At 39.4% G+C, this 25,670-nt stretch overlaps 1 protein-coding gene across 1 annotated transcript in view; it reads left to right on the top strand.

Annotated features, from left to right (window-relative positions):
- The window catches only part of CPNE8 (copine 8), a 406,483-nt gene extending 382,051 nt beyond the window's left edge, over window positions 1-24,432 (top strand). Inside the window, exons 17-20 of the mRNA XM_075345128.1 lie at window positions 12,675-12,777; window positions 19,108-19,165; window positions 21,633-21,706; window positions 22,732-24,432. Coding sequence (XP_075201243.1) covers window positions 12,675-12,777; window positions 19,108-19,165; window positions 21,633-21,706; window positions 22,732-22,920 — 424 coding nt within the window. The 3' untranslated portion in view covers window positions 22,921-24,432. The remainder of the gene's footprint in view (window positions 1-12,674; window positions 12,778-19,107; window positions 19,166-21,632; window positions 21,707-22,731) is intronic.
- Window positions 24,433-25,670: the final 1,238 nt, after the last annotated feature.

The raw sequence follows: 25,670 nt of genomic DNA, 5'->3' as shown, positions 1-25,670 counted from the left end.
TATGAATAAAAATTCTGAATTAGTCAGGAGAGAGGGTACTATATAATTGTAGTCTTTTTACTACTTTTAGCAATTCGCATCAGACATTAAAAAAAACTAGTTTCCAAGTACTGGTTTATATTAAAAAATGACCCCATTCTTGGTGACCTCATTTCTAAAAATCCATGCATAATTTTTAGGCGACATAAGAACCTAAAAAATGTTGTAGCTCCAAGTAAAAAATGTTTATCCTCCAATGTCAATTGTCAGACCTTTGGGTCCATACATAACCCCTCTAGAGGACTGTCTCGATGCGGTAAACCTAAATGTCTGTGTTGTAGGACTATTGTACATGGAACCCAATCTATCACCTTGGGGGTTACCGGTGAAACTTTTCTGATTTATCAGAATCTCAACTTTTAATTCACAATATTCTATATATTTGTTGGAATGCAGTTGCGGTCTGCAGTACATCGGCAGAATAGTTCAGCTGATGCACATTACTAGATTATGTCTGTGTTTGACATTCAAAAATAATGAATCTTATATATAATTTGTATTATATGAATATTATTATATAGGAAAATTTCCAACAGCATTAATTTGCGTTTTTGTTATATGAGAATTTTGTTTGTAGTTCAAATATTCAAAAATCAGCATAAATGCTCCTTGATAACTATATCAGGCATTAGCAATCAAAAATAATGAATTTTATATAAAAAATTTCTACTGTCATATTAATATTATTATATAGGGCAACCCTTTTTGCAGGATTTCTTGGTGTTTTTTTATTTTGCTGTTTTAGGATTGAGTAATTGATCATTTGTGGTTACCTATTGTTTTAATTACAGTATTTTTCGAACTATAAGACGCACCGGACTATAAGACGCACCCTGGCTTTAGAGGAGGAAAATAGGAAAATAAAATTTTAACCAATAAATGTGGTCATGACACACTGTTATGGGGCGAAGATCTGCTGCTGACACTGTAATGGGGGTAATGTCCCCAAATTCTCTACTAAGGTACCCCATTCTGGTAACGATCCTCCTGCCTTGTATATGATCCTGCTCATATACCCCCATCGTGCTCATATACCCCCATCCTGCTCATATACCCCCATCCATCCTGCTCATATACCCCCATCCATCCTGGTCATATAACCCCCATCCTGTTATATACCCCTCATCCTGCTCATATACCCCCCATCCTGCTCATATACCCCCATCCATCCTGCTCATATTCCCCCATCCTGCTATATACCCCTTCCTGCTCATATACCCCCATCCATCCTGCTCATATACCCCCATCCTGCTATATACCCCCCATCCTGCTCATATAACCCCATCGATCCTGCTCATATACCCCCATCCTATATACCCCCCATCCTGCTCATATACCCCATCCTGCTCATAATATACCCCCATCCTGCTCATAAAATACCCCCATCCTGGTATATGGCCTGTATCCTATGGCACAGAAAAAAAAATAAACGTTTATACTCACCTTTACTCACTCCTTGCAGCACCGATCATCTTCCTCTCTGTCTCAGGTGCAGCGCCACTGAGTGGAGCCGACACCGTGTGTGGAGCCGTCACTGTTGTCTGCAGCTTTGCGATGTCTTCCTGTCTGTGCCGGTCAGCTGATCTGTGTGGACACTAGCGGCGCGCACAGCGATGACGTCATCGCTGTGCTCACCTCTCTCTACACAGATCAGCTGACCTGCACAGACAGGAAGACATTGCGATGCTGCAGGGGGACGGCTCCACACATGGTGACGGGTGAGTACACTGATTCACTGCGCCCCACGCAGATAATGATGCACGGGGGGCAGTGAATGCAGCCGCACATGATCACTTCAGGCTGTAGTTGCCAGTAGTGATCATGTGGTCCGGCTGTTAATTATGCACGCACCCCTGTTCATCCCCCCCGCCCATCATCCCGCCCACCTGTCAGCGCTGGCTTCAGCGCTGAGAGATGATGGGCGGGAAGATGGTCGTGCATATGAAATAAGCGGGCCCACGTGGTCACGACAGGCGCTGCTACAGCCTGCTCCTGCCCCCGATGACCCGCTCCACCTCAGCACCCTCGTTCCCCGCAGCCACATTCAGACCATAAGACGCACCCCCCACTTTCCCCCATCATTTGGGGGGGAAAAGTGCGTCTTATAGTCCGAAAAATACGATATGTTGAATTAATGGTGTATTGTTTAACATGTAAAAAGATCCTTGTAAGGACATTTTATTAGCACCTGATGAAGAGGACTGATTTCCTGAAAACGCGTTGTGCCCAATAAATTTTTATATTTTTATACATCTTGGTTGCGTTACCTGCAGCACTCGTTATACCTCTAAAATATTTTCCCATGGATCTCTCTGTGTATGTCTCTTTTTGTCAATGTGTCTCTTTTTTTAATGTGCCTCGTTTTGTCAATGTGTCTCTTTCTGTGTGTGTGTGTGTATGTGTGTTTGTGTGTGTGTGTGTGTGTCTCTCTCTCTGTGTATGTCTTTTTGTGTGTCTCCTTCTGTATGGGTGTCTCTGTGTGTATCTCTTTATGTATGTGTTTGTCTCTTTCTGTGTGTGTGTGTTGTGTCTGTTTCTGTATGTGTCTGTTTCTGTGTGTCTCTTTCTATGATTTCTCACAAACTGCGCCTATGCTCTGGAACACACTACCAAGAGAAATCCGATTAATTCCCAACATCCACACCTTTAAGCGGGCCCTAAAAACGCATTTCTTTAGACTAGCCTATCACCTCACTGCCCTGATCTAATCTAGTCCCTTTCTGCCCTTCAAAAAACTTACTTCCAGTTCTCGTCCCCTGTACCTGTATAAATTCTCACCGACGGGTTCATGCAGCTGCTTTTGAATACCCTATTAAATCGATGGCTGGACCATATATGACAAGCTTTTCTCCCCCCCATTCACCTTTTGTGTCTCCCCTATTTCCTCATAGACTGTAAGCTTACGAGCAGGGCCCTCACTTCTCCTGGTATCTTAATTTTGTTATTTTGTATTGTCTGAACATGTCCCCTCTTAATTGTAAAGCGCTGCGGAATATGTTGGCGCGATAGAAATAAAACTTATTATTATTATGTCCATAATAGAAGTTTTTAATAACAAATCTGTTCCCAGCTCCATTGACTTTAATGTAAGCAGGTTTTTTGGTAAATAATATGACATTCCCTGGATCAAATGAGGTGGCTGTGCAAAATGTTGTGATTGTAAATGCGACAGTGCAGATTCCTTTAGCAGACATACATACATGCATACACTACGTCTACAGAATGCTAGAGCTAGACCTGAACGAACCCATTCACAGGATCCTGGTCCTGTAGTCACAGCCACACTCTGCGGCCACTGGATGGGAGCCCTGAAAACCACCTCTTGCCTGACACAATCCCATAGTATAATGATTTGCCTGCTGGAGCTGTGTCCTGCAAATCAATTCACTTAGCTTTTGTTACTACATTGCAAATCCTAAAGTTGATTCAGCTTAGCTGTCTTTGTTCTTCCTGCTTTCAGTAGAACGTGGAAGCTTCAGCTATAGAATATGTATGAATAATTTTAATTATAGCACTATATAACAACGCAGTCATCTCAGAAAATTACAGCTTTCCACATGATTTTACAAAAGAATGTCAAAAATTGTGACATACGCACTCACAGCAGAAAATTAGCCATGCTGCTGTCACAACCTAACACTAAATGTAAATGTAATATATGTAGTTTATTTATTTATGGAGACACTTCCATGCAAGACTAAAAATACTTACTGTTTGTAAGGGAAATATTATATTCAGTGACAATGTAAAGTATTCAGCATGTGATTATGAGCATAAAATTATTGAAAGCATTACGATTAACCCCTGTAAGGCCCATGATTACATTACTTTTTTATCCGTATGTTTAGACGTGAAAGCTCTGAATGTACATGCTAATCATGTTCCTAAACTCTATTACCAGGTGGAGGATAGATGTCTTTTTACCCTTCGTTCGGCTGGGTGTTGGATCCCCAATGATCTCATATTGACGAGGATAGGTTATCAATATTTTAAGATTGGAAAAGCCATTTAAGATTTTACATATAATGCTGGAAGAATAACAATAGATGCCCACGCTACAGGATTTACCGCGGATTTACCGCGGATTTTGCCGCGGATTTACCGAAAATCTGCAGCAGCAGCACTTCCAAGCCATTTCAATGGCATTTTGGAAATGCTGTGCCCATGCTGCGGATTTTTCCGCGGCGGATTTGCCGCGGATTTTGATCCGGAAAAATCTGCAGCATGTCAATTGTTTGGTGCAGATTTGGTGCGGATTTTTGGCTTTGAATGGGGAAAAAAAAAAAAAAAAATCCGCATCAAAATCCGCGGCAAATCCGCGGTAAATCCGCGGCAAATCCGCGGCAAATCCGCGGGTGCGTATTTGCCGCGAAAGTCGCGGATTTTCAGGCAAAAAAATCTGCAGGGACATTCTAGCGTGGGCACATAGCCTTAAGGGGCTGTGCACTACGTTTATATTGATGGAAGGAGTCTGACGCCAAACCCTCCCGATCAGCTTTGTGCACTGCTTAGTGGACTGCACTTTGGCCCCTATTGAGGAAAATATATCACTTGATAAATAAGGGATTGTGAAGATTGGAGGAAATTTATAAGACAGAGCTGAATAAAAAAAAATCTCTCAATTGATTACTTTATATAAGACCCTTGGGTAGTAGTCAGGTGTAGTATATTATTACAATTGTTTCAAACATCTCGACAGCACAAAACCCATTTCTGATATGTCACCTCAAAGGCCAGTTCACTGTTTTAGTGATTTTAGATGTTTCATATTAACACAGAATGAAAAGAAAAATGTCACATTTTTTTCTGTAATAATTGTAAAGAATCTGGACTTTAAAGGTGTTGTTCATTATCTTAAACTACATTTCTAATGAACTTTCTTTAAAAATGAAGTACTTTTCTAATTGACTCTTTAATAGAATTCGTTACTGTGGCTTTGTCAACCTCTGTAAAGACATACCATTTGTGACTACCCTATCCATGCTCAAAGTTTCAAATGAAACAGCATCGGAGGAAAATGGAAGCAAAGGCCCTGTCACACACAGAGATAAATCTTTGGCAGATCTGTGGTTGCAGTGAAATTATGGACATATTGTTCCATTTGTACACAGCCACAAACCTGGCACTGATTGTCCACAATTTCACTGCAACCACAGATCTGCCACAGATTTATCTCTATGTCTGACAGGGCCTTTACTTCCATTTTCCTCCAATGCTGTTTCATTTGAAACTTTGAGCATGGATAGGGTAGTCACAAATGGTATGTCTTCACAGAGGTTGACTTAGTGGGCTGTCCCAGCACTATGTTGTCCTACCCTCCTTTTTATTTCAGCGCTCTTCTTCCTTGAAAGAGAATGCCATCAATGATTGGGCTGGTCTATTCTACTGCTCCGTGTGCGTGATCATTTCTTGATGGTGTTGTGTCAGTGTTCTCTGCTCTAAAGCATCTGTGAATGTTACCATTTAAAGGTAATATAGTGAGTATATGATGGTTGTCTATTCCAGCACATACTAAATGTGATCTATCAAAGAAGACCTGGAGCCGAGCACCGTGGGAAAAACTGGCAAAGTGTGGGAACACAGTGCGTATATGTTGGAATAGACAACCATCTTGTACTCATCATGCTGGAAGTTTCAAACAAAACGTCATCAAAAGAGAGAAAAAACATCCAAAGTGAGAAAAGCAAGGGAATGGCCAGGATCTTTATATAAGTGTCTAATGTAAAAATGCTTAATATTTAAAAATAATGAATTAGAGACATAGTTTAAAGGTGTTGGGCTTCTCCTATAACATTGAAAAATAATTTTCAATTGATCATTGTTTATAACTCTTTCTATTGAAAAAATTCTCATTTGTAATCATTTAATTTGAATATATAATGTCAACCTTTTTACTACTAGAAATTGGGGTGCTCTGCTTTTTCCTATGTATCAATAGCTTACATATCTCACTCTACATCTGACTTTACACCGTGTGCAGAATTATTAGGCAAGTTGTATTTTAGAGGATTTTTTTATTATTGATCAACAACTATGTTCTCAATCAACCCAAAAGACTAAAAAATATCAAAGCTTAATATTTTTGGAAGTTGGAGTGGGTTTTTTTTAGATTTGGCTATCTTAAGAGGATATCTGTTTGTGCATGTAAATATTAATGTGCAGAATTATTAGGCAACTTAATAAAAACCAAATATATTTCCATCTCACTTGTTTATTTTCACCAGGTAAACCAATATAAGTGCACAACATTTAGAAATAAACATTTCTGACATGCAAAAACAAAACCCCAAAAAATTAGTGAGCAATATAGCCACCTTTCTTTATGATGACACTCAACAACCTACCATCCATAGATACTGTCAGTTGCTTGATCTGTTTACGATCAACATTGCGTGCAGCAGCCACCACAACCTCCCAGACACTGTTCTGAGAAGTGTACTGTTTTCCCTCCCTGTAGATCTCACATTTTATGAAGGACCACAGGTTCTCTATGAGGTTCAGATCAGGTGAACAAGAGGGCCATGGCATTATTTTTTCATCTTTTAGACCTTTACTGGCCAGCCACACTGTGGAGTAGTTGGATGCACGTGATGGAGCATTATCCTGCATGAAAATCATGTTTTTCTTGAACGATACCAACTTCTTCCTTTACCACTGCTTGAAGAAGTTGTCTTCCAGAAACTGGCAGTAGTTCAGGGAGTTTAGCTTCACTCCATCCTCAACCTGAAAAGTTTCCACAAGTTCATCTTTGATGATACCAGCCCATACCAGTACAACACCTCCACCTTGCTGGCGTCTGAGTCAGAGTGGAGCTCTCTGCCCTTTACTGATCCAGCCTCTGGCCCATCCATCTGGCCCATCAAGAGTCACTCTCATTTCATCAGTCCATAAAACCTTTGAAAAATTAGTCTTGACGTTTTATCTTATGTTTCTTGTTCAAAGGTGGTCGTTTTTCAGCCTTCCTTACCTTGGCCATGTCCCTGAGTATGGCACACCTTGTGCTTTTTGATACTGCAGTAATGTTGCAGCTCTGAAATATGGCCAAACTGGTGTCAAATGGCATCTTGGCAGCTTCACGCTTGATTTTCCTCAATTCATGGGCAGTTATTTTGCGCCTTATTTGCCCAACATGCTTCTTGCGACCCTGTTGGCTATTTGCCATAAAACGCTTGATTGTTCAGTGATCACGCTTCAAATGTTTGGCAATTTAAAGACTGCTGCATCCCTCTGCAAGACATCTCACAATTTTGGACTTTCGGAGCCCGTCAAATCTCTCTTCTGACCCATTTTGCCAAAGAAAAGGAAGTTGCCTAATAATTAAGCACACCTTATATAGAGTGTTGATGTCATTACACCACAACCCTCCTCATATCAGAGATGCACATCACCTGATTTACTTAATTGGTAGTTGTCTCTCAAACCTATACAGCTTGGAGTAGGACAACATGTATAAAAAGTATCATGTGATCAAAATACTCATTTGCCTAATAATTCTGCACACAGTGTAGTATATGCTATACCAGATGAACATAGCTGTATAGATATCAATATCAAAACGGAGTTAGAAGCAAACTTAGTAGATGACCAGTCAAATCTAAAGCGAGCTTTACACGCTACGATATATCTAACGAGATGTCGGCGGGGTCATATCGTAAGTGACGCACATCCGGCATCGTTAGTGATATCGTAGCGTGTGACAGCTATGAACGAGCAGAAATACTCACCTTCTCGTTCATCGTTGACACGTCGCTCATTTTAAAAAAATCGAACGTCCTGTTGTTCATTGTTCCCGAGGCAGCACACATCGCTCCCTGTGACACCCCGGGAATGATGAACTGCAGCTTACCTGCGTCCCGCTGGCAATGCGGAAGGAAGGAGGTGGGCGGGATGTTTACGTCCCGCTCATCTCCGCCCCTCCGCTTCTATTGGCTGGCCGCTGTGTGACGTCACTGTTACGCCGAACGTCCCTCCCCCTTCAGGAAGTGGATGTTCGCCGCCCACAGCGAGGTCGTTTGGAAGGTAAGTACGTGTTACGGGGGTTACAACATTGTGTGACACGGGCAAGAAATTGCCAGTGCCGGACAAACGATGAGGGTGGGTGCGATCGCAAATGCGATCGCACGAGAAATCGACACATGTAAAGCAGCCTTTACACTCCATAAAAATACATCAGTGATCAGCTTGGTGCAGTAAGAGCATAAAACGTTAAGCTTTGAGTTTCTGCCATGCTAATATTTTAGGAGGGAAACCCATGTTTACTGTAAGTCTAAAATGATTCAATTGAAGCCTTAGTACTTATAGGGAGAAAAGTATCTTCTTGGACTTATGCTTTTTATGCCATGTTCTAATGTGTTGCATTTTTGTTGAACATCTTGCTCTAAAAAAAGCATCAAATTATAATGTATTATATGTTATTGAACTTTGCGAAACCTATTTTCACTTGTACTAAAACATATAGCGCTGAGCTCGGAACATGCTGTTGGTCTTATTGTTAAGGATTTTACCCTTTGTAAGGCACTTCAGCCTTCAAAACTATCATACATTTATTCTTGAGCATATATAAGTGCTTCTCAATAAATTAGAATATCATCTAAAAGTTAATTTATTTCAGTAATTCAATACAAAAAGGGAGACACATATATTATATAGAGTCATTACTAACAGTGATCTATTTGATGTGTTAATTCTGTTAATGTTGTTGATTATGGCTAACAGCCAAGGTAAACCCAAAAGTCATTATCTCAGAAAATTAGAATATTATATAAGACCAACTGGAAAAATTATTTCAAACTCAGAAATGACGCCTACTGAAAAGTCTGTACAGTAAATGCCTCAATACTTGGTTGGCGCTCCTTTTGCACGAATTACTGCATCAATGCGTCGTGGCATGGAGGAGATCAGCCTGTGGCAATGCTGAGGTGTTATGGAACCCCAGGTTGCTTGATAGCAGACTTTAGCTTATCTGCATTGTTGAGTCTGGTGTCTCTCATCTTCCTCTTGACAATACCCCATAGATTCTCTTTGGGGTTTAGGTAAGTAGAGTTTGCTGGCCAATCAAGCACAGTGATACTGTGGTTATTAAACCAGGTATTGGTACTTTTGGCAGTGTGAACAGGTACCAAGTCTTGCTGGTAAATGAAATTTCCATCTCCAAAAAGCTTGTCGGCAGAGGGAAGCATGAAGTGCTCTAACATTTCCTGGTAGATGGCTGTGCTGAGTTTCGGCTTGATAAAACACAGTGGACCTACACCACCAGATGACATGGCTCCCCAAACCATCACTGTTTGTGGAAACTTCGCACTTGACCTCAAGCAGCTTGGATTGTGTGCCTCTTCACTCTTTCTCCAGACTCTGGGACCTTGATTTCCAAATGAAATGTAAAATTTACTTTCATCTGAAAACAATAGTCCAGTTCTTTTTCTCTTTGGCCCTGGTAAAACGCTTCTGAACTTGTTTTTTGGTCATGAGTGGCTTGACACAAGGAATGCAACCGTTGTAGCCCATATCCTTTATACGTCTGTGTGTGCTTTGTCTCTTAAAGCACTGGCTCCAGCAGCAGTCCACTCTTTGTGAATCTCCCCCACATTTTGAAAGTCCTTTTCTAAACAATCCTATCAATGCTGCGGTTATCCTGGTTGCTTGTGCACCTTTTATCAACCACATTTTTTCCTTCCACTCAACTTTCCATTAATATGCTTGGTACATCAATCTGTGAACAGCCAGCTTCTTTAGCAATGATCTTTTGTGGCTTAACCTTCTTGTGGAGTGTGTCAATGACTGCCTTTTGGACATCTGTCAAGTCAGCAGTCCTCCCCATAATTGTGTAGCCTACTTAACCAGGCTAAGGGACCATTTTAAACGCTTAGGAAGCCTTTGTAGGTGATTTGTGTTAATTTTTTTTAATTTTTCTGAGATAATGACTTTTGGGTTTTCATTGGCCATAAGCCATAATCATCAATATTAAGAGAAATGAACACTAATGTAGTGAAACTGAAATGACAATTAAAGGGGTGTCTTATCCGGCGGTACCAGAAAGAATTTAATTAGGTGCACTAACCTGGTGCGGTTGTGTTATAGACACAACCACTATAACCACGTGTTGAGGAAGGTTGCTGCAGAACCCAGGAAGATAGCATTAGAGGAGATAGAAGAAAAAGGTTAATCCATGCTGCCAGAAGAACATCACTGAAGATCAATGGGGATTAAGACATCTGATTTTATGTTTTTGTTCCTGAAGGAGTCATACAGCTCCGAAACGCGTTGAACAATAAAATCAGATGTCTTAATCCCCATTGATCTTCAATGAACTTCTGGCAGTGTTGATTAACCCTTTTCTTCCATCTCCTCCAAAGAAATAAAACACTTGAAATGGATCACTCTGTTTGTATTGACTCTATATAATATATGCGTTTCACTTTTTGTATTGAACAAACTGAAATAAATTAACTATTTAAAGATATTCTAATTTATTGAGAACCACTTGTATTATTGTTAACAAGTAGAAATTAGCGGACCAGTGTAAGTTCGGGTATGCCAGGTTCAACTGGCCTTTAGTTGAAAGTTTGATTCGGAACCTGAACTGGACCCGGACTTTATCCCAGACCCTGAACCCCATATAAGTCATTGGAGACGAAAACTTTGGTGCGTAAAATGGCTGTAAAATAGCTGTAGTAAGGGCTAAGGGTTGCAGAAGGAAGAAATATGGAGGCATTTGCTTTGCAAACAAACATAGGAAATTTAAAAAAAAACAAATAAAATGAAATGGGTTCCCACTTATTTTTGATAGCCAGCGCAGGTAAAGTAGACAACTGTGGGAGGCAACCCTCAGCTAACATTGTTACCTTGGCTGGTTATCAAAATTAGAGGGGTTCCCGCACCGTTGTTTTAAATTATTTAAATAAATAATGTTAAAAAAGAATGTGGGCTCCACCTTATTTTTCGATAACCACCCAAGGTAAAGCAGACATCTGGTGGCTGATATATCAGGCTAGGAGGGCCCATGGCTTTTTGCCCACCTCTTCCCAATTTCCCTGGTGTAGTAACAATCTGGGTAATACTTTTGGGGTTGATGTCATCTGTGAATTAATAGCTGGCATCAAGCCCAGGGGTTAGTAATGGATAGGCATCAATCACATGCTTCCCCAGTACTATTTCCTGGCCTTGATGTCAGCTGTCAATTTATTGCTCAAAGCTCCAACATAACAGCAAAGACCTGCAAGCAGGTAGATAATGCCCAATAGTCCAATATACACAAGATAATAGCAGGGACTAAAACTTAACTTTTAATAATACAGATAAAATTGTCAATATTACATAATAGTGCAGTAAAATTGCCAAATGGCTATAAATTGAAGTGGTCTCACCCAGATGTTCTCCAGGGACATAGGGACACACCGATCCAGGGTTGATCACAAGCGGAAAAGGCCAGGGTAAAGCATTGGGAGATGGTAAGATATAAACCCTGTCGTGCCCCGTGCCAATGCTTCCGCCCTGACAAGGGCAGCGCCCAAATGAGCTGTCTGCCCCACAACCAAACAAAGAAAAAGCGTTCTCCCAACGCGTTTCCCTCTAAGTAGAAAGAGTTCTTCAGGGGAGAATAGAGAACCAATTGATCAACCTGCAGTGGCAGGGTTCAAGAGACCGATCAACCTGCAGTGGCAGGGATCAGAGATAAAGGCTATGTGTCCAAATACAGGGTGGTGCCCTTGTCAGGGCGGAAGCATTGGCACGGGGCACGACAGGGTTTATATCTTACCATCTCCCAATGATTTACCCTGGCCTTTTCCGCTTGTGATCAACCCTGGATCGGTGTGTCCCTATGTCCCTGGAGAACATCTGGGTGAGACCACTTCAATTTATAGCCATTTGGCAATTTTACTGCACTATTATGTAATATTGACAATTTTATCTGTATTATTAAAAGTTAAGTTTTAGTCCCTGCTATTATCTTGCTCAAAGCTCCAACCCCAAAAGTGTTACCCCAATTACCACCACACCAAGAAGAGGCAGGCAAAGCACCAGAATTGGCACATCTAATAGATACACCACTTCTGGGGTGGCTGTGGGCTGCTATTTTGGCCTTTAAAGGTCCAAACAGCCATGGCCCTTCCCAGCCTGATAATAGCTACCCACAGATGTCTGGATTACCATGGCTTGTTATCAAAAATAAAAGGGACCCACGCCATTTTTAAAAAATTGTTTATATGTATTTACATAAATAATGTATAAAACAGCGTGGCATCCCTTCTATTATTTATAATTATCCAAGGTAAAGCAGACAGCTGAAGGATGCAGCCCATAGCTGTCTGTTTTACCTGCACTGGTTATCAAAAATAGGTGAAAGCCCACTTTATTTTATTTTTTTTTTCTGTATTGTTCACAGCAACATACAGTTATCATCCGCATGCAATAAACTTTATTGATTGGCTGCAGCAAACTTTATTAGCATACAAACCATTCCCAATCTCTGAACTCAGACACAGACCTTTTTTAAAGTCCGTGTTCAGTTCCAAGACACAGACACCAGCTGTTCGTACTAGCCCTAAACTTTACAGTTCAGGTACTCTCATCTCTATTTTGTTAGAATTGTTGCCTTCCAAGTAGCTTATAGTAACAATTTTCATTTTTTGCTTTAGGTATGCTGCTTCCATAAAAGACGGCTCCCAGTACTTTGTTTTGCTGATTATTACAGATGGTGTTATCTCTGATATGGCTCAGACAAAGGAGGCGATAGTCAATGTAAGTAAATGAATACTTTATTTTTCATTAATCCTAAAGTAGTAATATATTACATAATTTTGCAGACATTCATGCACTTAATGTAAAAAAGTGACAATAAACAATATCCAATTTTAGCTACTTATTCTAAAATTATTAAAGTACACTTCATTCTGAATATATATATATATATATATATATATATATATATATATATATACAGTGGGTGAAACAAGTATTGAACACACTACGAATAATCTAAACAAATTACCTCGTGGAAAATACAATAAGCAGTGTGAAAAATGTATGCTGCTTTTACGCAACCCAACAAGCACATATACAAGAAAAATGTGAACAAGTAAAGGAAACATCATAACTTTAAGGGGTGCATGATAGTGAATAAGAGACAGTTATGAGAAGGAATAGTAGATAAAGCAGATGGTTTTGTGTTCTTAGGTAACAAAGAAGGGTTATATGGGGATAAGAATCTAATCACGAAGAGTATAACCTGTGGGACTGAGTGTGTCTGTATATTGTTCATTATTGGGATGTTTTAATCTTGTAATGTTGTAGCACTTCCATCTGTCTGTGTCCCCTTGCTAATCATCTATATGAAACATCTTATTGAGTATTGAACAGAAGCATTCCTTAGCAATTGACAGAACTAATAATATAAAGCAAGATAACTTTTATCTATTAGGCACCGTAAATATGAATAAACTGGACATATCAATATATTGCCGTTAATTCTGGTAACATGGAGTAGAATGTCACCCATGTTCCCCCAATACAAAACGGTTCACCTTGATATTCTTGCTTTACACACATGTTCAACTTATCCACACAGAGTGCAGTCTAAACCGTCCAACAATATTTTCTTGTTACATGTGTTTTTCATTTTTCGGTCAATGGTTTGCTTTAGGCAAACTGTCTAAATTATGTTCTAAAACTAGCAGATGTTACACACTTGCTGTAAGGAAGAGAACTCTAAAGTATTTATGGTTACATGTTTAAAAATAGTTGTTATAAAATGGGATAGTTTTTGGTAGGAATATGTTGAGAATTAAGGAGGCTGATGCCTATAGCTGGCTTAAGAGTAGGAAGTGTACAGCATGAAGGTTATATGTGGCCAATGCTTTATACTTAGCAGCCTATACAATAGATTTACTGATAGCAAGCTAGATTTCATTTATTTGTAAATGGAATCAATGGTCACAGGAAAATTATAGCGCACTGGGCTAATAGTGTGTAATTTGTGTCACAAATAATATAAGTGGCCAACTTTTAGTTTCAGAAAGTGTGAGTATTTGAATATCCTTATTTCCCAGCGGATTTATATTAGTATGTTATTGTGATGTGTGATATTGTGGGTTATGTACCATTTTGTGTGGGTTAATGTTTAGGCGTGGTTCACTGACCATTATTTGTATTGCTTGTGTGTACATTGTATTGTCTGCAGGGTTACAACTCCTTGAAGCGCTTCTGTCCCTAGGTGTGGGGGAGGGGGCTTGGAATCCACCTAACATTGCTTACCTGGGGGGATGAGTCAGTCTGTTTGAGAACTTGAAGAGAGAAGGATGAAGATTGATCCTCTGGGCTTAAGGTGACATCCCAGAGAGATTGTGAGAAACCCCGATTTCCCTGGAAAAGGACTGCTGGAGGATTCTGACTTATCCCCAGGACATTTATGCCATTACTGGAATATTTTACCCTCTGTGTGGTGGATCATTTGATGGACATTCTGGATTGCATGGAATAAATATGCTTTGGATTGCTCACTCATCTCTTGCTCTGTTGATTGTGTGATATGGGAGAAGGACCCCATCACAGTTATGTATTTGTTGACTAAAATTATATTAATACCAGTGTGCGCCATCACAAATCACACAGAACAGTCTCTGGATTTCAATGAGTTTTATATTTGGGATATCTTCCTGTATATAGAATATTAATTAATGTCACTTGGGTAAGAAGAACTGTAACAATAAGTAAATTCAAATGTACGTTATGAAAGAACAATGTAAGATTGTCTGAAGAGAGTTGACTGAATTTATTAGTGGAGTTTAATGTTACTCAAATTTTACAAAAGCCCATATTCTTAGAAATGTTGATTTGTTTGTATTTTAATCTGCGCAAACAGAGCAAAATCGCAGCCAGTTGGCACCAATTCTGCTGAGGAGAGAGAGTAGCGTATGTTATTTATATGTACAATTGCTATTTGCTTGCTGCAGGATGATTTTGTTTCTATCTATGGTTTTGCGTGTTAAATTGCCAGTGTAAACATGCTTTTATACACTGCATGTATACCAACTTATGCTCCAGCTCATTTCTTTGGTTTTGCTATTTTATAAACTTCAAAACCAAAAAAATGAGCTGGAGCAAATGTTGGTGTACATGCAGTGTATAAGAAGCATATGGATATTTAATAGACAAAACCTTCGATAGAAACAAAATAAAAATATACCCCATAGTAAGTAAATAGTAGTAGTACATATAAATAGTATAGGGTACTTAGCAATCCTTTTTTTGATTAAAAACAAAAGCATCCCAGGGCGACAAGGTGTGCCCCAATTGAGACAGTCATAAACTGTGCTATTAAAATCACACCTTGTGTCAACCTCAATGTAGATAGGGGCAGAGAAGGAACAGGATTTTGACTAGTTCAGAACACTGACCATTAGAATGTATACAAATAAAATGTGTGGCTCAAAAAGAGGGGGTCATGACCCTTTTTATATAAAGTGCAAAGTTATAATAGCAAAACCAAAGAAATTAGCCAAATAATAGATTGGAATACATGCGGCATATAAGAGCATGTTCACACTTTAAAGGGAAGGTATCGCGTTTTTTTATTTTTGTATTAAAAATAGTGATCATGAAATCAAGTATTTTTAATACAAAATGAAAATTGCTGCTTATTTAGATTTTATTTAATTCTAATTTTACTGGAGGCACTGGGGCCATGCTGGATTTGCTGTGTGTGTGACGACAGTTACTCACTCCTTTATGGCAGCCCCTGTTCATAGAGAACAGTGGTCGGGATCCGACCCCATCATTATTGTTAAAGTGGGCGTCTGCTGTGACCTGGACGTGCCCTCTGGGCTGTCCAGATTGCAGCAGAGGGAGAAGATCAGCGCCATCATTGTGGAGCTCACAGCGTATGCTGTTTGCTCCACTATACCCCTGTCAACCGCCGGGATGTGTGAGTACGGGCCGCCTCCCCTCCCCCGTTACCGTCTCCGATGACACCCCCTCCCTCCTCTCTCCCCAGCCCCCACTCTGCCCCCGCTACTACTACCGCCCCTCCCCTCGCTGTTATCGTCTCTGACACCCACTCCCTCCGCTCTACCCAGACCCCGCTCTGCCCGCCGCTGCTGTGTGTGTGTGTGTACGGCTGTGTATCTAATCCTCTCCTGTTTGATACTGTATGCTGAGCTGTGTATCTAATCCTATCCTGTGTGATACTGTCTGCTGAGCCATGTATCTAATCCTATCCTGTGTGATACTGTCTGCACAGCTTTGTATCTAATCCTATCCTGTGTGATACTGTCTGCTGAGCCGTGTATCTAATCCTATCCTGTGTGATACTATATACTGAGCTGTGTATCTAATCCTCCTGTGTGATACTGTCTGCTGAGACATGTATCTAATCCTATCCTGTGTGATACTGTCTCCTGAGCCGTTTCTAATTTTATCATGTGTGATACTGTCTGCTGAGCTGTGTATCTAATCCTATCCTGTGTGATACTGTCTGCTGAGCCGTGTATCTAATCCTATCCTGTGTGATACTATCTGCTGAGCTGTGTATCTAATCCTATCCTGTGTGATACTATATACTGAGCTGTGTATCTAATCCTCCTGTGTGATACTATCTGCTGAGCCGTGTATCTAATCCTATCCTGTGTGATACTGTCTGCACAGCTGTGTATCTAATCCTATCCTGTATGATACTGTCTGCTGAGCCGTGTATCTAATTTTATCCTGTGTGATACTGTCTGCTGAGCTGTGCATATAATCCTATCCTGTGTGATACTCCTGCTGTCCTTGGTGACACTTTAAGGTCCAGTCACACTAAACAACTTACCAGCGATCCCAACAACGATAGGGATCGCTGGTAAGTTGCTAGGAGGTTTCTGGTGAGATGTCACACTGCGACGCTCCAGCGATCCCACCAGCAACCTGACCTGGCAGGGATCGCTGCAGCGTCGCTACACGAGTTGCTGGTGAGCTCATCAGCAACCAGTGACCAGCCCCCAGCGCCGCGTGGAAGATGCTGCGCTTGGTAACTAAGGTAAATATCGGGTAAACAACCCGATATTTACCTTGGTTACCAGCGCACGCAGCTACACGTGCAGAGAGCAGGGAGCAGCGCACACCGCTTAGCGCTGGCTCCCTGCTCTCCTAGTTACAGCACACATCGGGTTAATTACCCGATGTGTGCTTCAGCTACATGTGCACAGAGCAGGGAGCAGTGCACACCGCTTAGCGCTGACTCCCTGCTCTCCTAGCTACAGCACACATCGGGTTAATTAACCCGATGTGTCCTGCAGCTACATGTGCACAGAGCAGGAGCCGGCACTGACAGTGAGAGCGGCGGAGGCTGTTAACGAAGGTAAATATCGGGTAACCAAGGACAGGGCTTCTTGGTTACCCGATGTTTACTGTGGTTACCAGCCTCCGCAGAAGCCGGCTCCTGCTGCCTGCACATTTAGTTGTTTCTGTCTCGCTGTCACACACAGCGATCTGTGCTTCACAGCGGGACAGCAACAACTAAAAAAATGGCCCAGGACATTCAGCAACAACCAACGACCTCACAGCAGGGGCCAGGTTGTTGCTGGATGTCACACACAGCGACATCACTAGCAACATCGCTGCTACGTCACAAAAGTTGTTCGTTAGCAGCGATGTTGCTAGCGATGTTGCTTAGTGTGACGGGGCCTTTAGTCATTTCTGGTCACCAACAAAATGGCTCTGCACTATGTCCCTACATGTCATTCTCTGTTATCTGTTGTAAACACTCAGATTAGGAGGAGGGAGGCGTGCCATCACACACAGGAGAGCAGACTCCGCCCACTTTACTGCAGCTGTAATGTGAGATTTTTCTATAGTGGGATTTCTGCAGGATTTCAGCAGCTGCTCCCCCTAGTGTTTAACACTGGAAAATAGCAAACTTTTTAATTTTTTTTTTATATTTTGCTCAATTAAAAACAAATAATATTTAAACAAAACATTAAAACATTATTACTTTACATTTTTTCAGTTATTGAATTCTTTTTTTTTTGACGATACCTTCCCTTTAACCATTTAATACACAAAACCTAAGATACAAGTAAAATGAGCATATACCAGGCAGTAATTAAATAGTAGTACATATAAATAATATAGTCTACTTAGTTACACTGTTTTTAATTAAAAAAAAAACGTAAAAGTCATGCCACCACCCCAAGGTTTACTCTAATCAAGACAGTCCTAAACTCTAGTATGAAAATCTCACCTTGTGTCAACCAACTTCAATGTAGATAGGGTTTAGAGGGACCAGGGAAAGCTCAGACACCTACCCATGCCAAGCTATATAAATAAAATGCCTAGCTTAAAAATGGGGACCACACCTCTGCTTGTACAAAGTACACAAAATCAGTGCAAAACCAAAGAAAAGAAATGAGCCTGAGAATAAGTTGGCATACATGCAGTGTATAAGAGCATGTTCACACTATGGCCGTTTAACAAGGAAAGCCTAAGATAGATCAAAATGAATGTTAAATAAATGTTATTTATATGTGCTACTGTTATTTACTTGCTGCAGGGTTTATGCACATTTTGCTTCTAGCTTAGGTTTTGTTTATTTCATAAACTGTCCTAATTACTCATGTAATTATGTGTAAGTGTATTTTTGTACTTACCGATCATGGTCTTCCCAGGTTTCCAGTGCTAAGGTCCACATGAGCACTCTTCTCCTTTGCCGGCTTGCACAGTGAGTGTAGTGTGAGGAGGAGCTACTTATTTTATTGTAACCCAATGGAGCCTCAGAACAAAGTTTCCTAGACTTTCACAGAGAAAATGACTTCCTGCTTATACACTCGGTGTGAGTTGCTTAGTCTGTTTGCAGGTCAGGTGGGCAAGAGGAGCACTGACTGGATACTGGAAACTGAACAAGATGGCAATTGGTTAGTAGATTAATACACTTACACATAGTTATATAGGGTATTAGCACAGTTTCTGAAATAAAAATATTATTTTTGACTTCTTTAACTATTACATTTCTTACTTTCTGCTCTTGTCTGTTGAAAATTAGATTATTTTTTTTTTACAGTTTCTTTTTAATATCTACTGTATATTATTATTCCTTTAAAGGCTTCCAAGCTTCCAATGTCCATTATTATTGTGGGAGTGGGACCTGCAGAATTCGATGGTAAGTTTTTATATCTCAGTTTGTGCTTTGCAGTACAATGCATAGTGAAGAATTTTGCCTCTTCCAGTATTACAACTCTCAACTTGATATTTTATTAGAGTTACAAAATATTGATTTATACACATATAACCTATGGATTTTTTGTTTTCCCATGTGAAATGTCAGTTAAAATAAATATCTGATTTTGTACTTTGTTTCAATCAGCAGTATTTTTTCTCCTATACTGTAAAATTTTGATCCTGCAGTGACCAAAAAGAACTGTCATAATTCATCTGTAAACCTTATTTTATGTGAGTTGTTTGCTTTCTTTAAGTGGTAAATAACACAATAGCTGCTAGTTTTACAAGTCAAGTAAATGAGCAGTTTATTTTAAGAGCTTTGTAATATGAAACAGTTGAACCTCACAATTATGTCTTAAATAGAAGTCTGAACTGAAAATTGAAATCAGACTATACTAGAGCATCCTTACAAACCAGAGTCCATATACAAATGAACAATTGACTGGAAACTAAATGTGCAACCAACAGATAACATAGTAAAATTCCAATGCCAAGCTTACTGCATGAAGCAATCAATATGTAGTGAAAAAGCCAATATACAGAAATGTGCTTTTTGTTTTTGTCTTTTCTGAGGGGGGGTTCAGTCTGGCAAATGCTTTATGTAGATTTTATATAAAGAAAACATTTTATTGCTATAGAAAGATGTAATTTCAAAAGGTTAATACAATACGTCCTAGGGTAATATGACTTTTTTCTTTCTTCCAAAATTGATTGTTCACTATTTTTATCAATATTTGTATGTTGCAACTACAGGATGATTATAAAAGATTAATTGGCTTTCAAAGAGGTATTTTTCGAAATGTATTACATGCACAATAGTGAACAGCACATGATAATGAACAAAAATTCCACATTTAGCACATAATGTTCACAAGTGTTATATGTGCCCCCCTTTAATCATGCAACACACATCTATGCTATAATCCAGTTCGACCCAAACACGCTGCAGCATCTCCCCGTCGATAGTCGTTAGAGCGGCGGTAATGCACTTCCGGAGCTCATCCAGTGTTTCTGGCAAATATCGAAACGTAAACAATGTATTTGTCTTAACCCCAAAGGAAGAAGTTATACACTGTCAGATCGGGAGACCTGGGGGACTATTTAAAGAATGCCAAGTCAACAACAGTACAGCTTACAATCAACCTGTTTGGCAGTTTCTCGTGCAAATAGCAACACACGTCTGCATGCCAGCAGAGTGGATCTCTGTCTTGTTTGAAAATGACGTTTCTAGAATCAGTTGTCAGTTGTGGAAACAACCATAACTGTTAAATATTGAAGTACGATGTACCTGTCACAGTTTTTTCGGTGAACAAAAAAGGGCCCACACAGCTTTGATTTCGACATTGCACAGAAAACATTTACTTTCAGAGAATCTCTTTCGATTTCTACAATTGCATTGGAATTTTCCATTCCTCATATTTGTACTTTGTGATAGTTCACCTTTCCGCTTAAGTGGAAAGTTGCCTCATCACTGAACACTGGCCGGAAAGCAAATTCGTCATATTCCAATGCTGCCTGAAAAAGTGCACAGAAAATATATCGGATACTGGCTGTAAATCTTACAATAGCTGTATGCAATATGTTTTCTGGCTCAGTTGCTGTCGTAGAACCTTCCAACCTGTTGACTGAGGAATACCAAGTTCACAACTTGCGCGACATAGTGATTTCTGTGAGTTGCGTGCAAATTTCTCTCAAACCCTCTCCACTGCTTTGTCTGTAACACTTGTTCATCCGGGGCTTTTATGTTGACATCATCCTGTGTCCTAAAATTGTTGATACCACCGCAGAATTCTCTGGTGACCAGGTGGTTCACTTTCATACTTTCTTTGGAACATTCACTGTATGGTAACAATTGAGTTACACTTCTCATACTCTAAAACACAAAACGCTTTCTCTTACATAATCACCATTTTGGGATCTGATGCCATCCTTGCACCTGGTGACCTTTCAATACTTTATTATTACAACTGGGTGAAATTTAATCTTTGCGTGAATATAAATGCAAAACCCGATGAATCTTTTATAATCACCTTGTGTTAACACAAGAGTTATGGTATTACTTTTTTTTGTATAACTATAGAATAGAAACCAATAATGTGCTTTGTCAGGATACCTGGAAATTTAGCAGATTATCAGCAATTGTGGCACCGTTCCGTAATGCTGAATAGCACATAAAATCCATCCGAATCTCCCAATCTATCAAAGTGATATCACCACAAAATGGCAGTGCACAAAAACTCTGCTTCAATGAATTACTGCACACTTAGTCTGTAGCTAAACCGTGTGTCAGATACACTTGGTACTTCATGAGATTTTACTTGGATCAATTAATGAAAATAAAGTTTCCCAAATAAGTTAGGATTGATTTCTGATGCATCAAATAATGTTCACTGCTTTTTCATTTAAAGCAATGGTAGAATTGGATGGTGATGAAGTCCGGGTTTCATCAAGAGGACGGTTTGCAGAAAGAGACATTGTACAGGTAAAAAATTACAATATATTAATATGTGCTCAATGCATATAACATTTGGCTTTGTGCATTGCAGCCAATTGTCCTTTGTGCTGCAGCAATACCCATGATAATGTGTGATCAGATAACAACATTGATCTCTGTCATCAGGCCCAGTCACACACAACGACTTACCAGTGATTCCGACAACGATTCCACCTGATAAGGATTGCTGGTAAGTCGCTGGGAGGTCACTGGTGAGATTTCAAACAGTCAGACCTTACCAACGATGCAGTAAAGATACAGGTCGCAGTAGCGACCTGTATAACGATCTCAGCAGTCACTGGGACCCTGACACAGTGCAAGCACAGCGATGCATCCTGCCCAGCAGGACATCGCCTTTGAAGAATATGGTCCAGATTATTCGGCAACGACTAGCGATCTCACAGCAGGGGCCTAATCGCTTTTAGGTGTCACACATAACGAGATTGCTTACTGCGTCACCGAAACTGTGACTCAGCATTGATCTCGTTAGCGATCTTGTTGTGTGTGACAGGGCCTATAGTCAATGCAGATTGATTAGGATCTGCAATACAAAGTGCACAGAGAAGCAGAAAACTACTGATTTTGTTAGGGATATACTGGATGTTTGGGAATAGACCACACTTGGGTATTTTTGCCAAAACAATATTAAGATTGTAATAGTTTTTGTTGCTATCCTATAGAGAGAGTTTATAAAATATCACAATGGCTTACTTAGTACATTAGGTGTTATATTTCTATTTCCACAGAAAGTATTGTTTCCTCCCAAATAGTACATTAGGGAAGGAAATAGAGAGCTTTGGTTTTGGTTATCTCAAGATTTCTCCAAAGCAGATATGAAGCCATACTAGGTCAATAGCCTCTAAAACTGAAATATTATCTGAGAAGCTTTGCTTCCTTGTAAGCAAAACTTACCATATGTAATGTTTAATAGTAATGTAGCATTAAGAGCAAAGACTTTACCTAAGAATTGTAATCTGTTTTTTCATGTTGGGCTTTTTGCTTTTCTTATGCAGTTTGTACCTTTCCGTGACTACATTGACAGAACTGGAAACCATGTACTAAGCATGGCACGACTTGCCAAGGATGTCTTGGCTGAGATTCCTGACCAGTTTCTCTTGTACATGAGATCTAGAGGATTCAAGCCATTTCCAGCTCCACCACCATACACACCAATTGGGCACCTATTACAGACTCAGATCTGACTAAAGTACAGTTCTTCCAACTTCTTGTGATATCGTTCAAGCTGCCTAAACGGCTTTCAAGTAAGGTGCACTAAAGCTGAACTTTTCACTGACCTGCTTGTGTATTTGAAAAAGCATCTACTTTTTGGATCTAGAAGATTCTGTTTACAGACCAAAACTGTAAATACGAGTGCAAGAGAAAACAGAAAGATTTTAATACTAGTCAAGAAGAAAAAAACTGTTTCCTATCTGAGTCTTATTTTTGTGATCATTCATTTTTAATTGAACTGTTGGGGGAAGCACAAATCACACTTTTAATCCAAACCTTATTGTTCTCCCTGGCTGAGATCTTCTTATGTGGGAATGCAATTCCTTGGTGTCAATGTTTACATGTTACTAATTTTTAACTTTCAGTACTTTTGTATCTATTCTTAAACAAAAAAAAAGTTTGAAATTGTAGAAAATCCAATGTCTTCTACCTGGCAATAAATATAGCCACAAAAAGCAATATCACTTCTAGGATCTTTTACACAAACCAAGAGTCAAGGACAAGCTTATGCACATCTCTTTTAAAGGAAGACCCAAACTTGGGCGATTATTACCATCACTCACCAGATGAAACATAACTTAAGACATCTGACATAGAAAACACAAATGTGGGAATTTAGAAAAAAAAAAAACTAAACGATTTATCAATTTAAAAGCATAATCTAATAAAAATCATATTGTCAGATTAACATAGTCAATGAAAGATAATTAAAAAATATATCTACTTGCCTCAATGACTGTTTTCTTTTTTTTTTCTTGGTAAGTTTGTTTTGTATTGTTTTATTAAGGTGCATGGTGTCTTAACCTGTATGTCAAAAATGAGAACTCAACATATTGGGATTTATTGTTAGCACCTAATCACATTAATGCCATAGTGTATGGTCAGATGGAAATGTGTGAAAATGTGATTATATGTTGAGGAACCTGTCTTCCATTGCTCTACATGAGTAATGCTAATGCAGGACTTAAGAGCGCAGAGGTGTCGGAGACGTGTGAGAAATGCACGTGTGTGTAACTCTATACACAAACTATGTTTACTAAATTACCCAAATACGTATATATATATATGCTTGTTCATATATAATAGTACAATGTTTTTTGCATGTACAGTTTTTACAGCATATTACACAGTTTTGTGCTAATTTGTGTCGAATACAATACATTATTCTAGAACTAATGGCCTTAAACACACACCCAGTTCCTCAAAATGATTGTGAATTGCCTTTAAATGATGGAAACTCTTCTATCTTTTTGTGTCAACCTTGTAACTGCTTTGTAATGTAATTTTATTTGCATAATATATGCATAAATATTTTGTCTATTTCTATGATGTACTGTTCAAAGAAAAATATTGTAATTAGCCCTTTCTTTTGTAAGCATGGTAACAGGTATTTTGCTGATTTAAATGATATCTGCAATTTTAGAAGATATATAATTATGTAATGCGATATATTAATTTTTTATTATATTAAAATGATGAAAACACTTATGCATTGGATCTATTTGTGTGTATGCTAAAAATTAGAAGGATCACAGAGCTTTAGGAAAGTTGTGTAGCCTGAAGTTTCTAATTACTAAATGAAATAACATGAAGTGGCTTTGCAGAAGTTGCAGAGGTTAAAGGTGCAATATCAGTGAACCTTTTAATAATTAAATGGATGAAATAGTGACAGAACTATAACTGCATAATAGGGATTTTAGCAGACGACTTTGTGTGAATGCAATCAAGCGGCTGCAACGCTATTAGATGCAAAGAATTTTAATGCAAATATTAAGAGGTCTTCCGTATAGATATCTCATCACAGACTTTACATGCAATTAAAAACAAATGAATTATGGTTTGTAGAAGTGACTAGAGTTTAAGGGCTGTCATTTGGAAAAGACAGTGTTACATTTAATACTTAATCCAAATTCCTTTATGAAAGCAAATCCACCGTAGGCAGGGATATGTATATATTGTTCAATGCAAACCACTAGAACATAGAATGTCTAAATAAATGAAGTAATGTTGATATAAAGCCAGCGTCCTTGACCGTTAGTTATGACTTAAAGCCCCGATACAGATTAGACAAACCTGCCGCTTTCGATGGGTTCTGCTGGTGGTCTAATTTGTATGGGGACACAGCACTGATATAGAGAGATGTAAATTGCGAATGTCCAATTTCGGTATGCCAATCGCATTGTTCTCATAGAGGACATTGCAGTGATCTGCCAAATGGCACTCCTGTGTATGGGAAAGTCAGCAGATGTGGCTAAACTCTGGTGAATGATTGGCTGATGCATCATTTTGCCGACAGCCAACTAATGTGCATGGACATCTTAAGGGCCTTATGGGCATGAAACACTTGAGTCTTATTGTACATTGTCTTCTTGCATGTTAAAGTCTCCTATAGAAATATACTACTTGAAGGAGGTGAACAGACTAGGTAATTGCTGCCAAATAACAATCATTATAGAAAGGCAATAGATATATTGATATACATTACCGCTGCTACATGACCCAACCCAGCAGTAGTAGAAATCTTATGCAGAGAGGACTCAATATCAAAGCAGTTTCACTGCAATTACATAGAGAAATTTATGTTATCTGACAGGAATCATGTATTTCAAACTAAGGTTACCAGCAAATGATGACTGTAAAGGCCACGTCACACTAAGCAACATCGCTAGCAACATCGCTGCTAAGGAACGACTTTTGTGACGTAGCAGCAATGTTGCTAGTG

This window comes from Anomaloglossus baeobatrachus, chromosome 4 (assembly GCF_048569485.1).
Source record: "Anomaloglossus baeobatrachus isolate aAnoBae1 chromosome 4, aAnoBae1.hap1, whole genome shotgun sequence".
Classification (NCBI taxonomy): domain Eukaryota; kingdom Metazoa; phylum Chordata; class Amphibia; order Anura; family Aromobatidae; genus Anomaloglossus; species Anomaloglossus baeobatrachus.
This window is presented reverse-complemented; position numbering and strand designations above follow the sequence as displayed.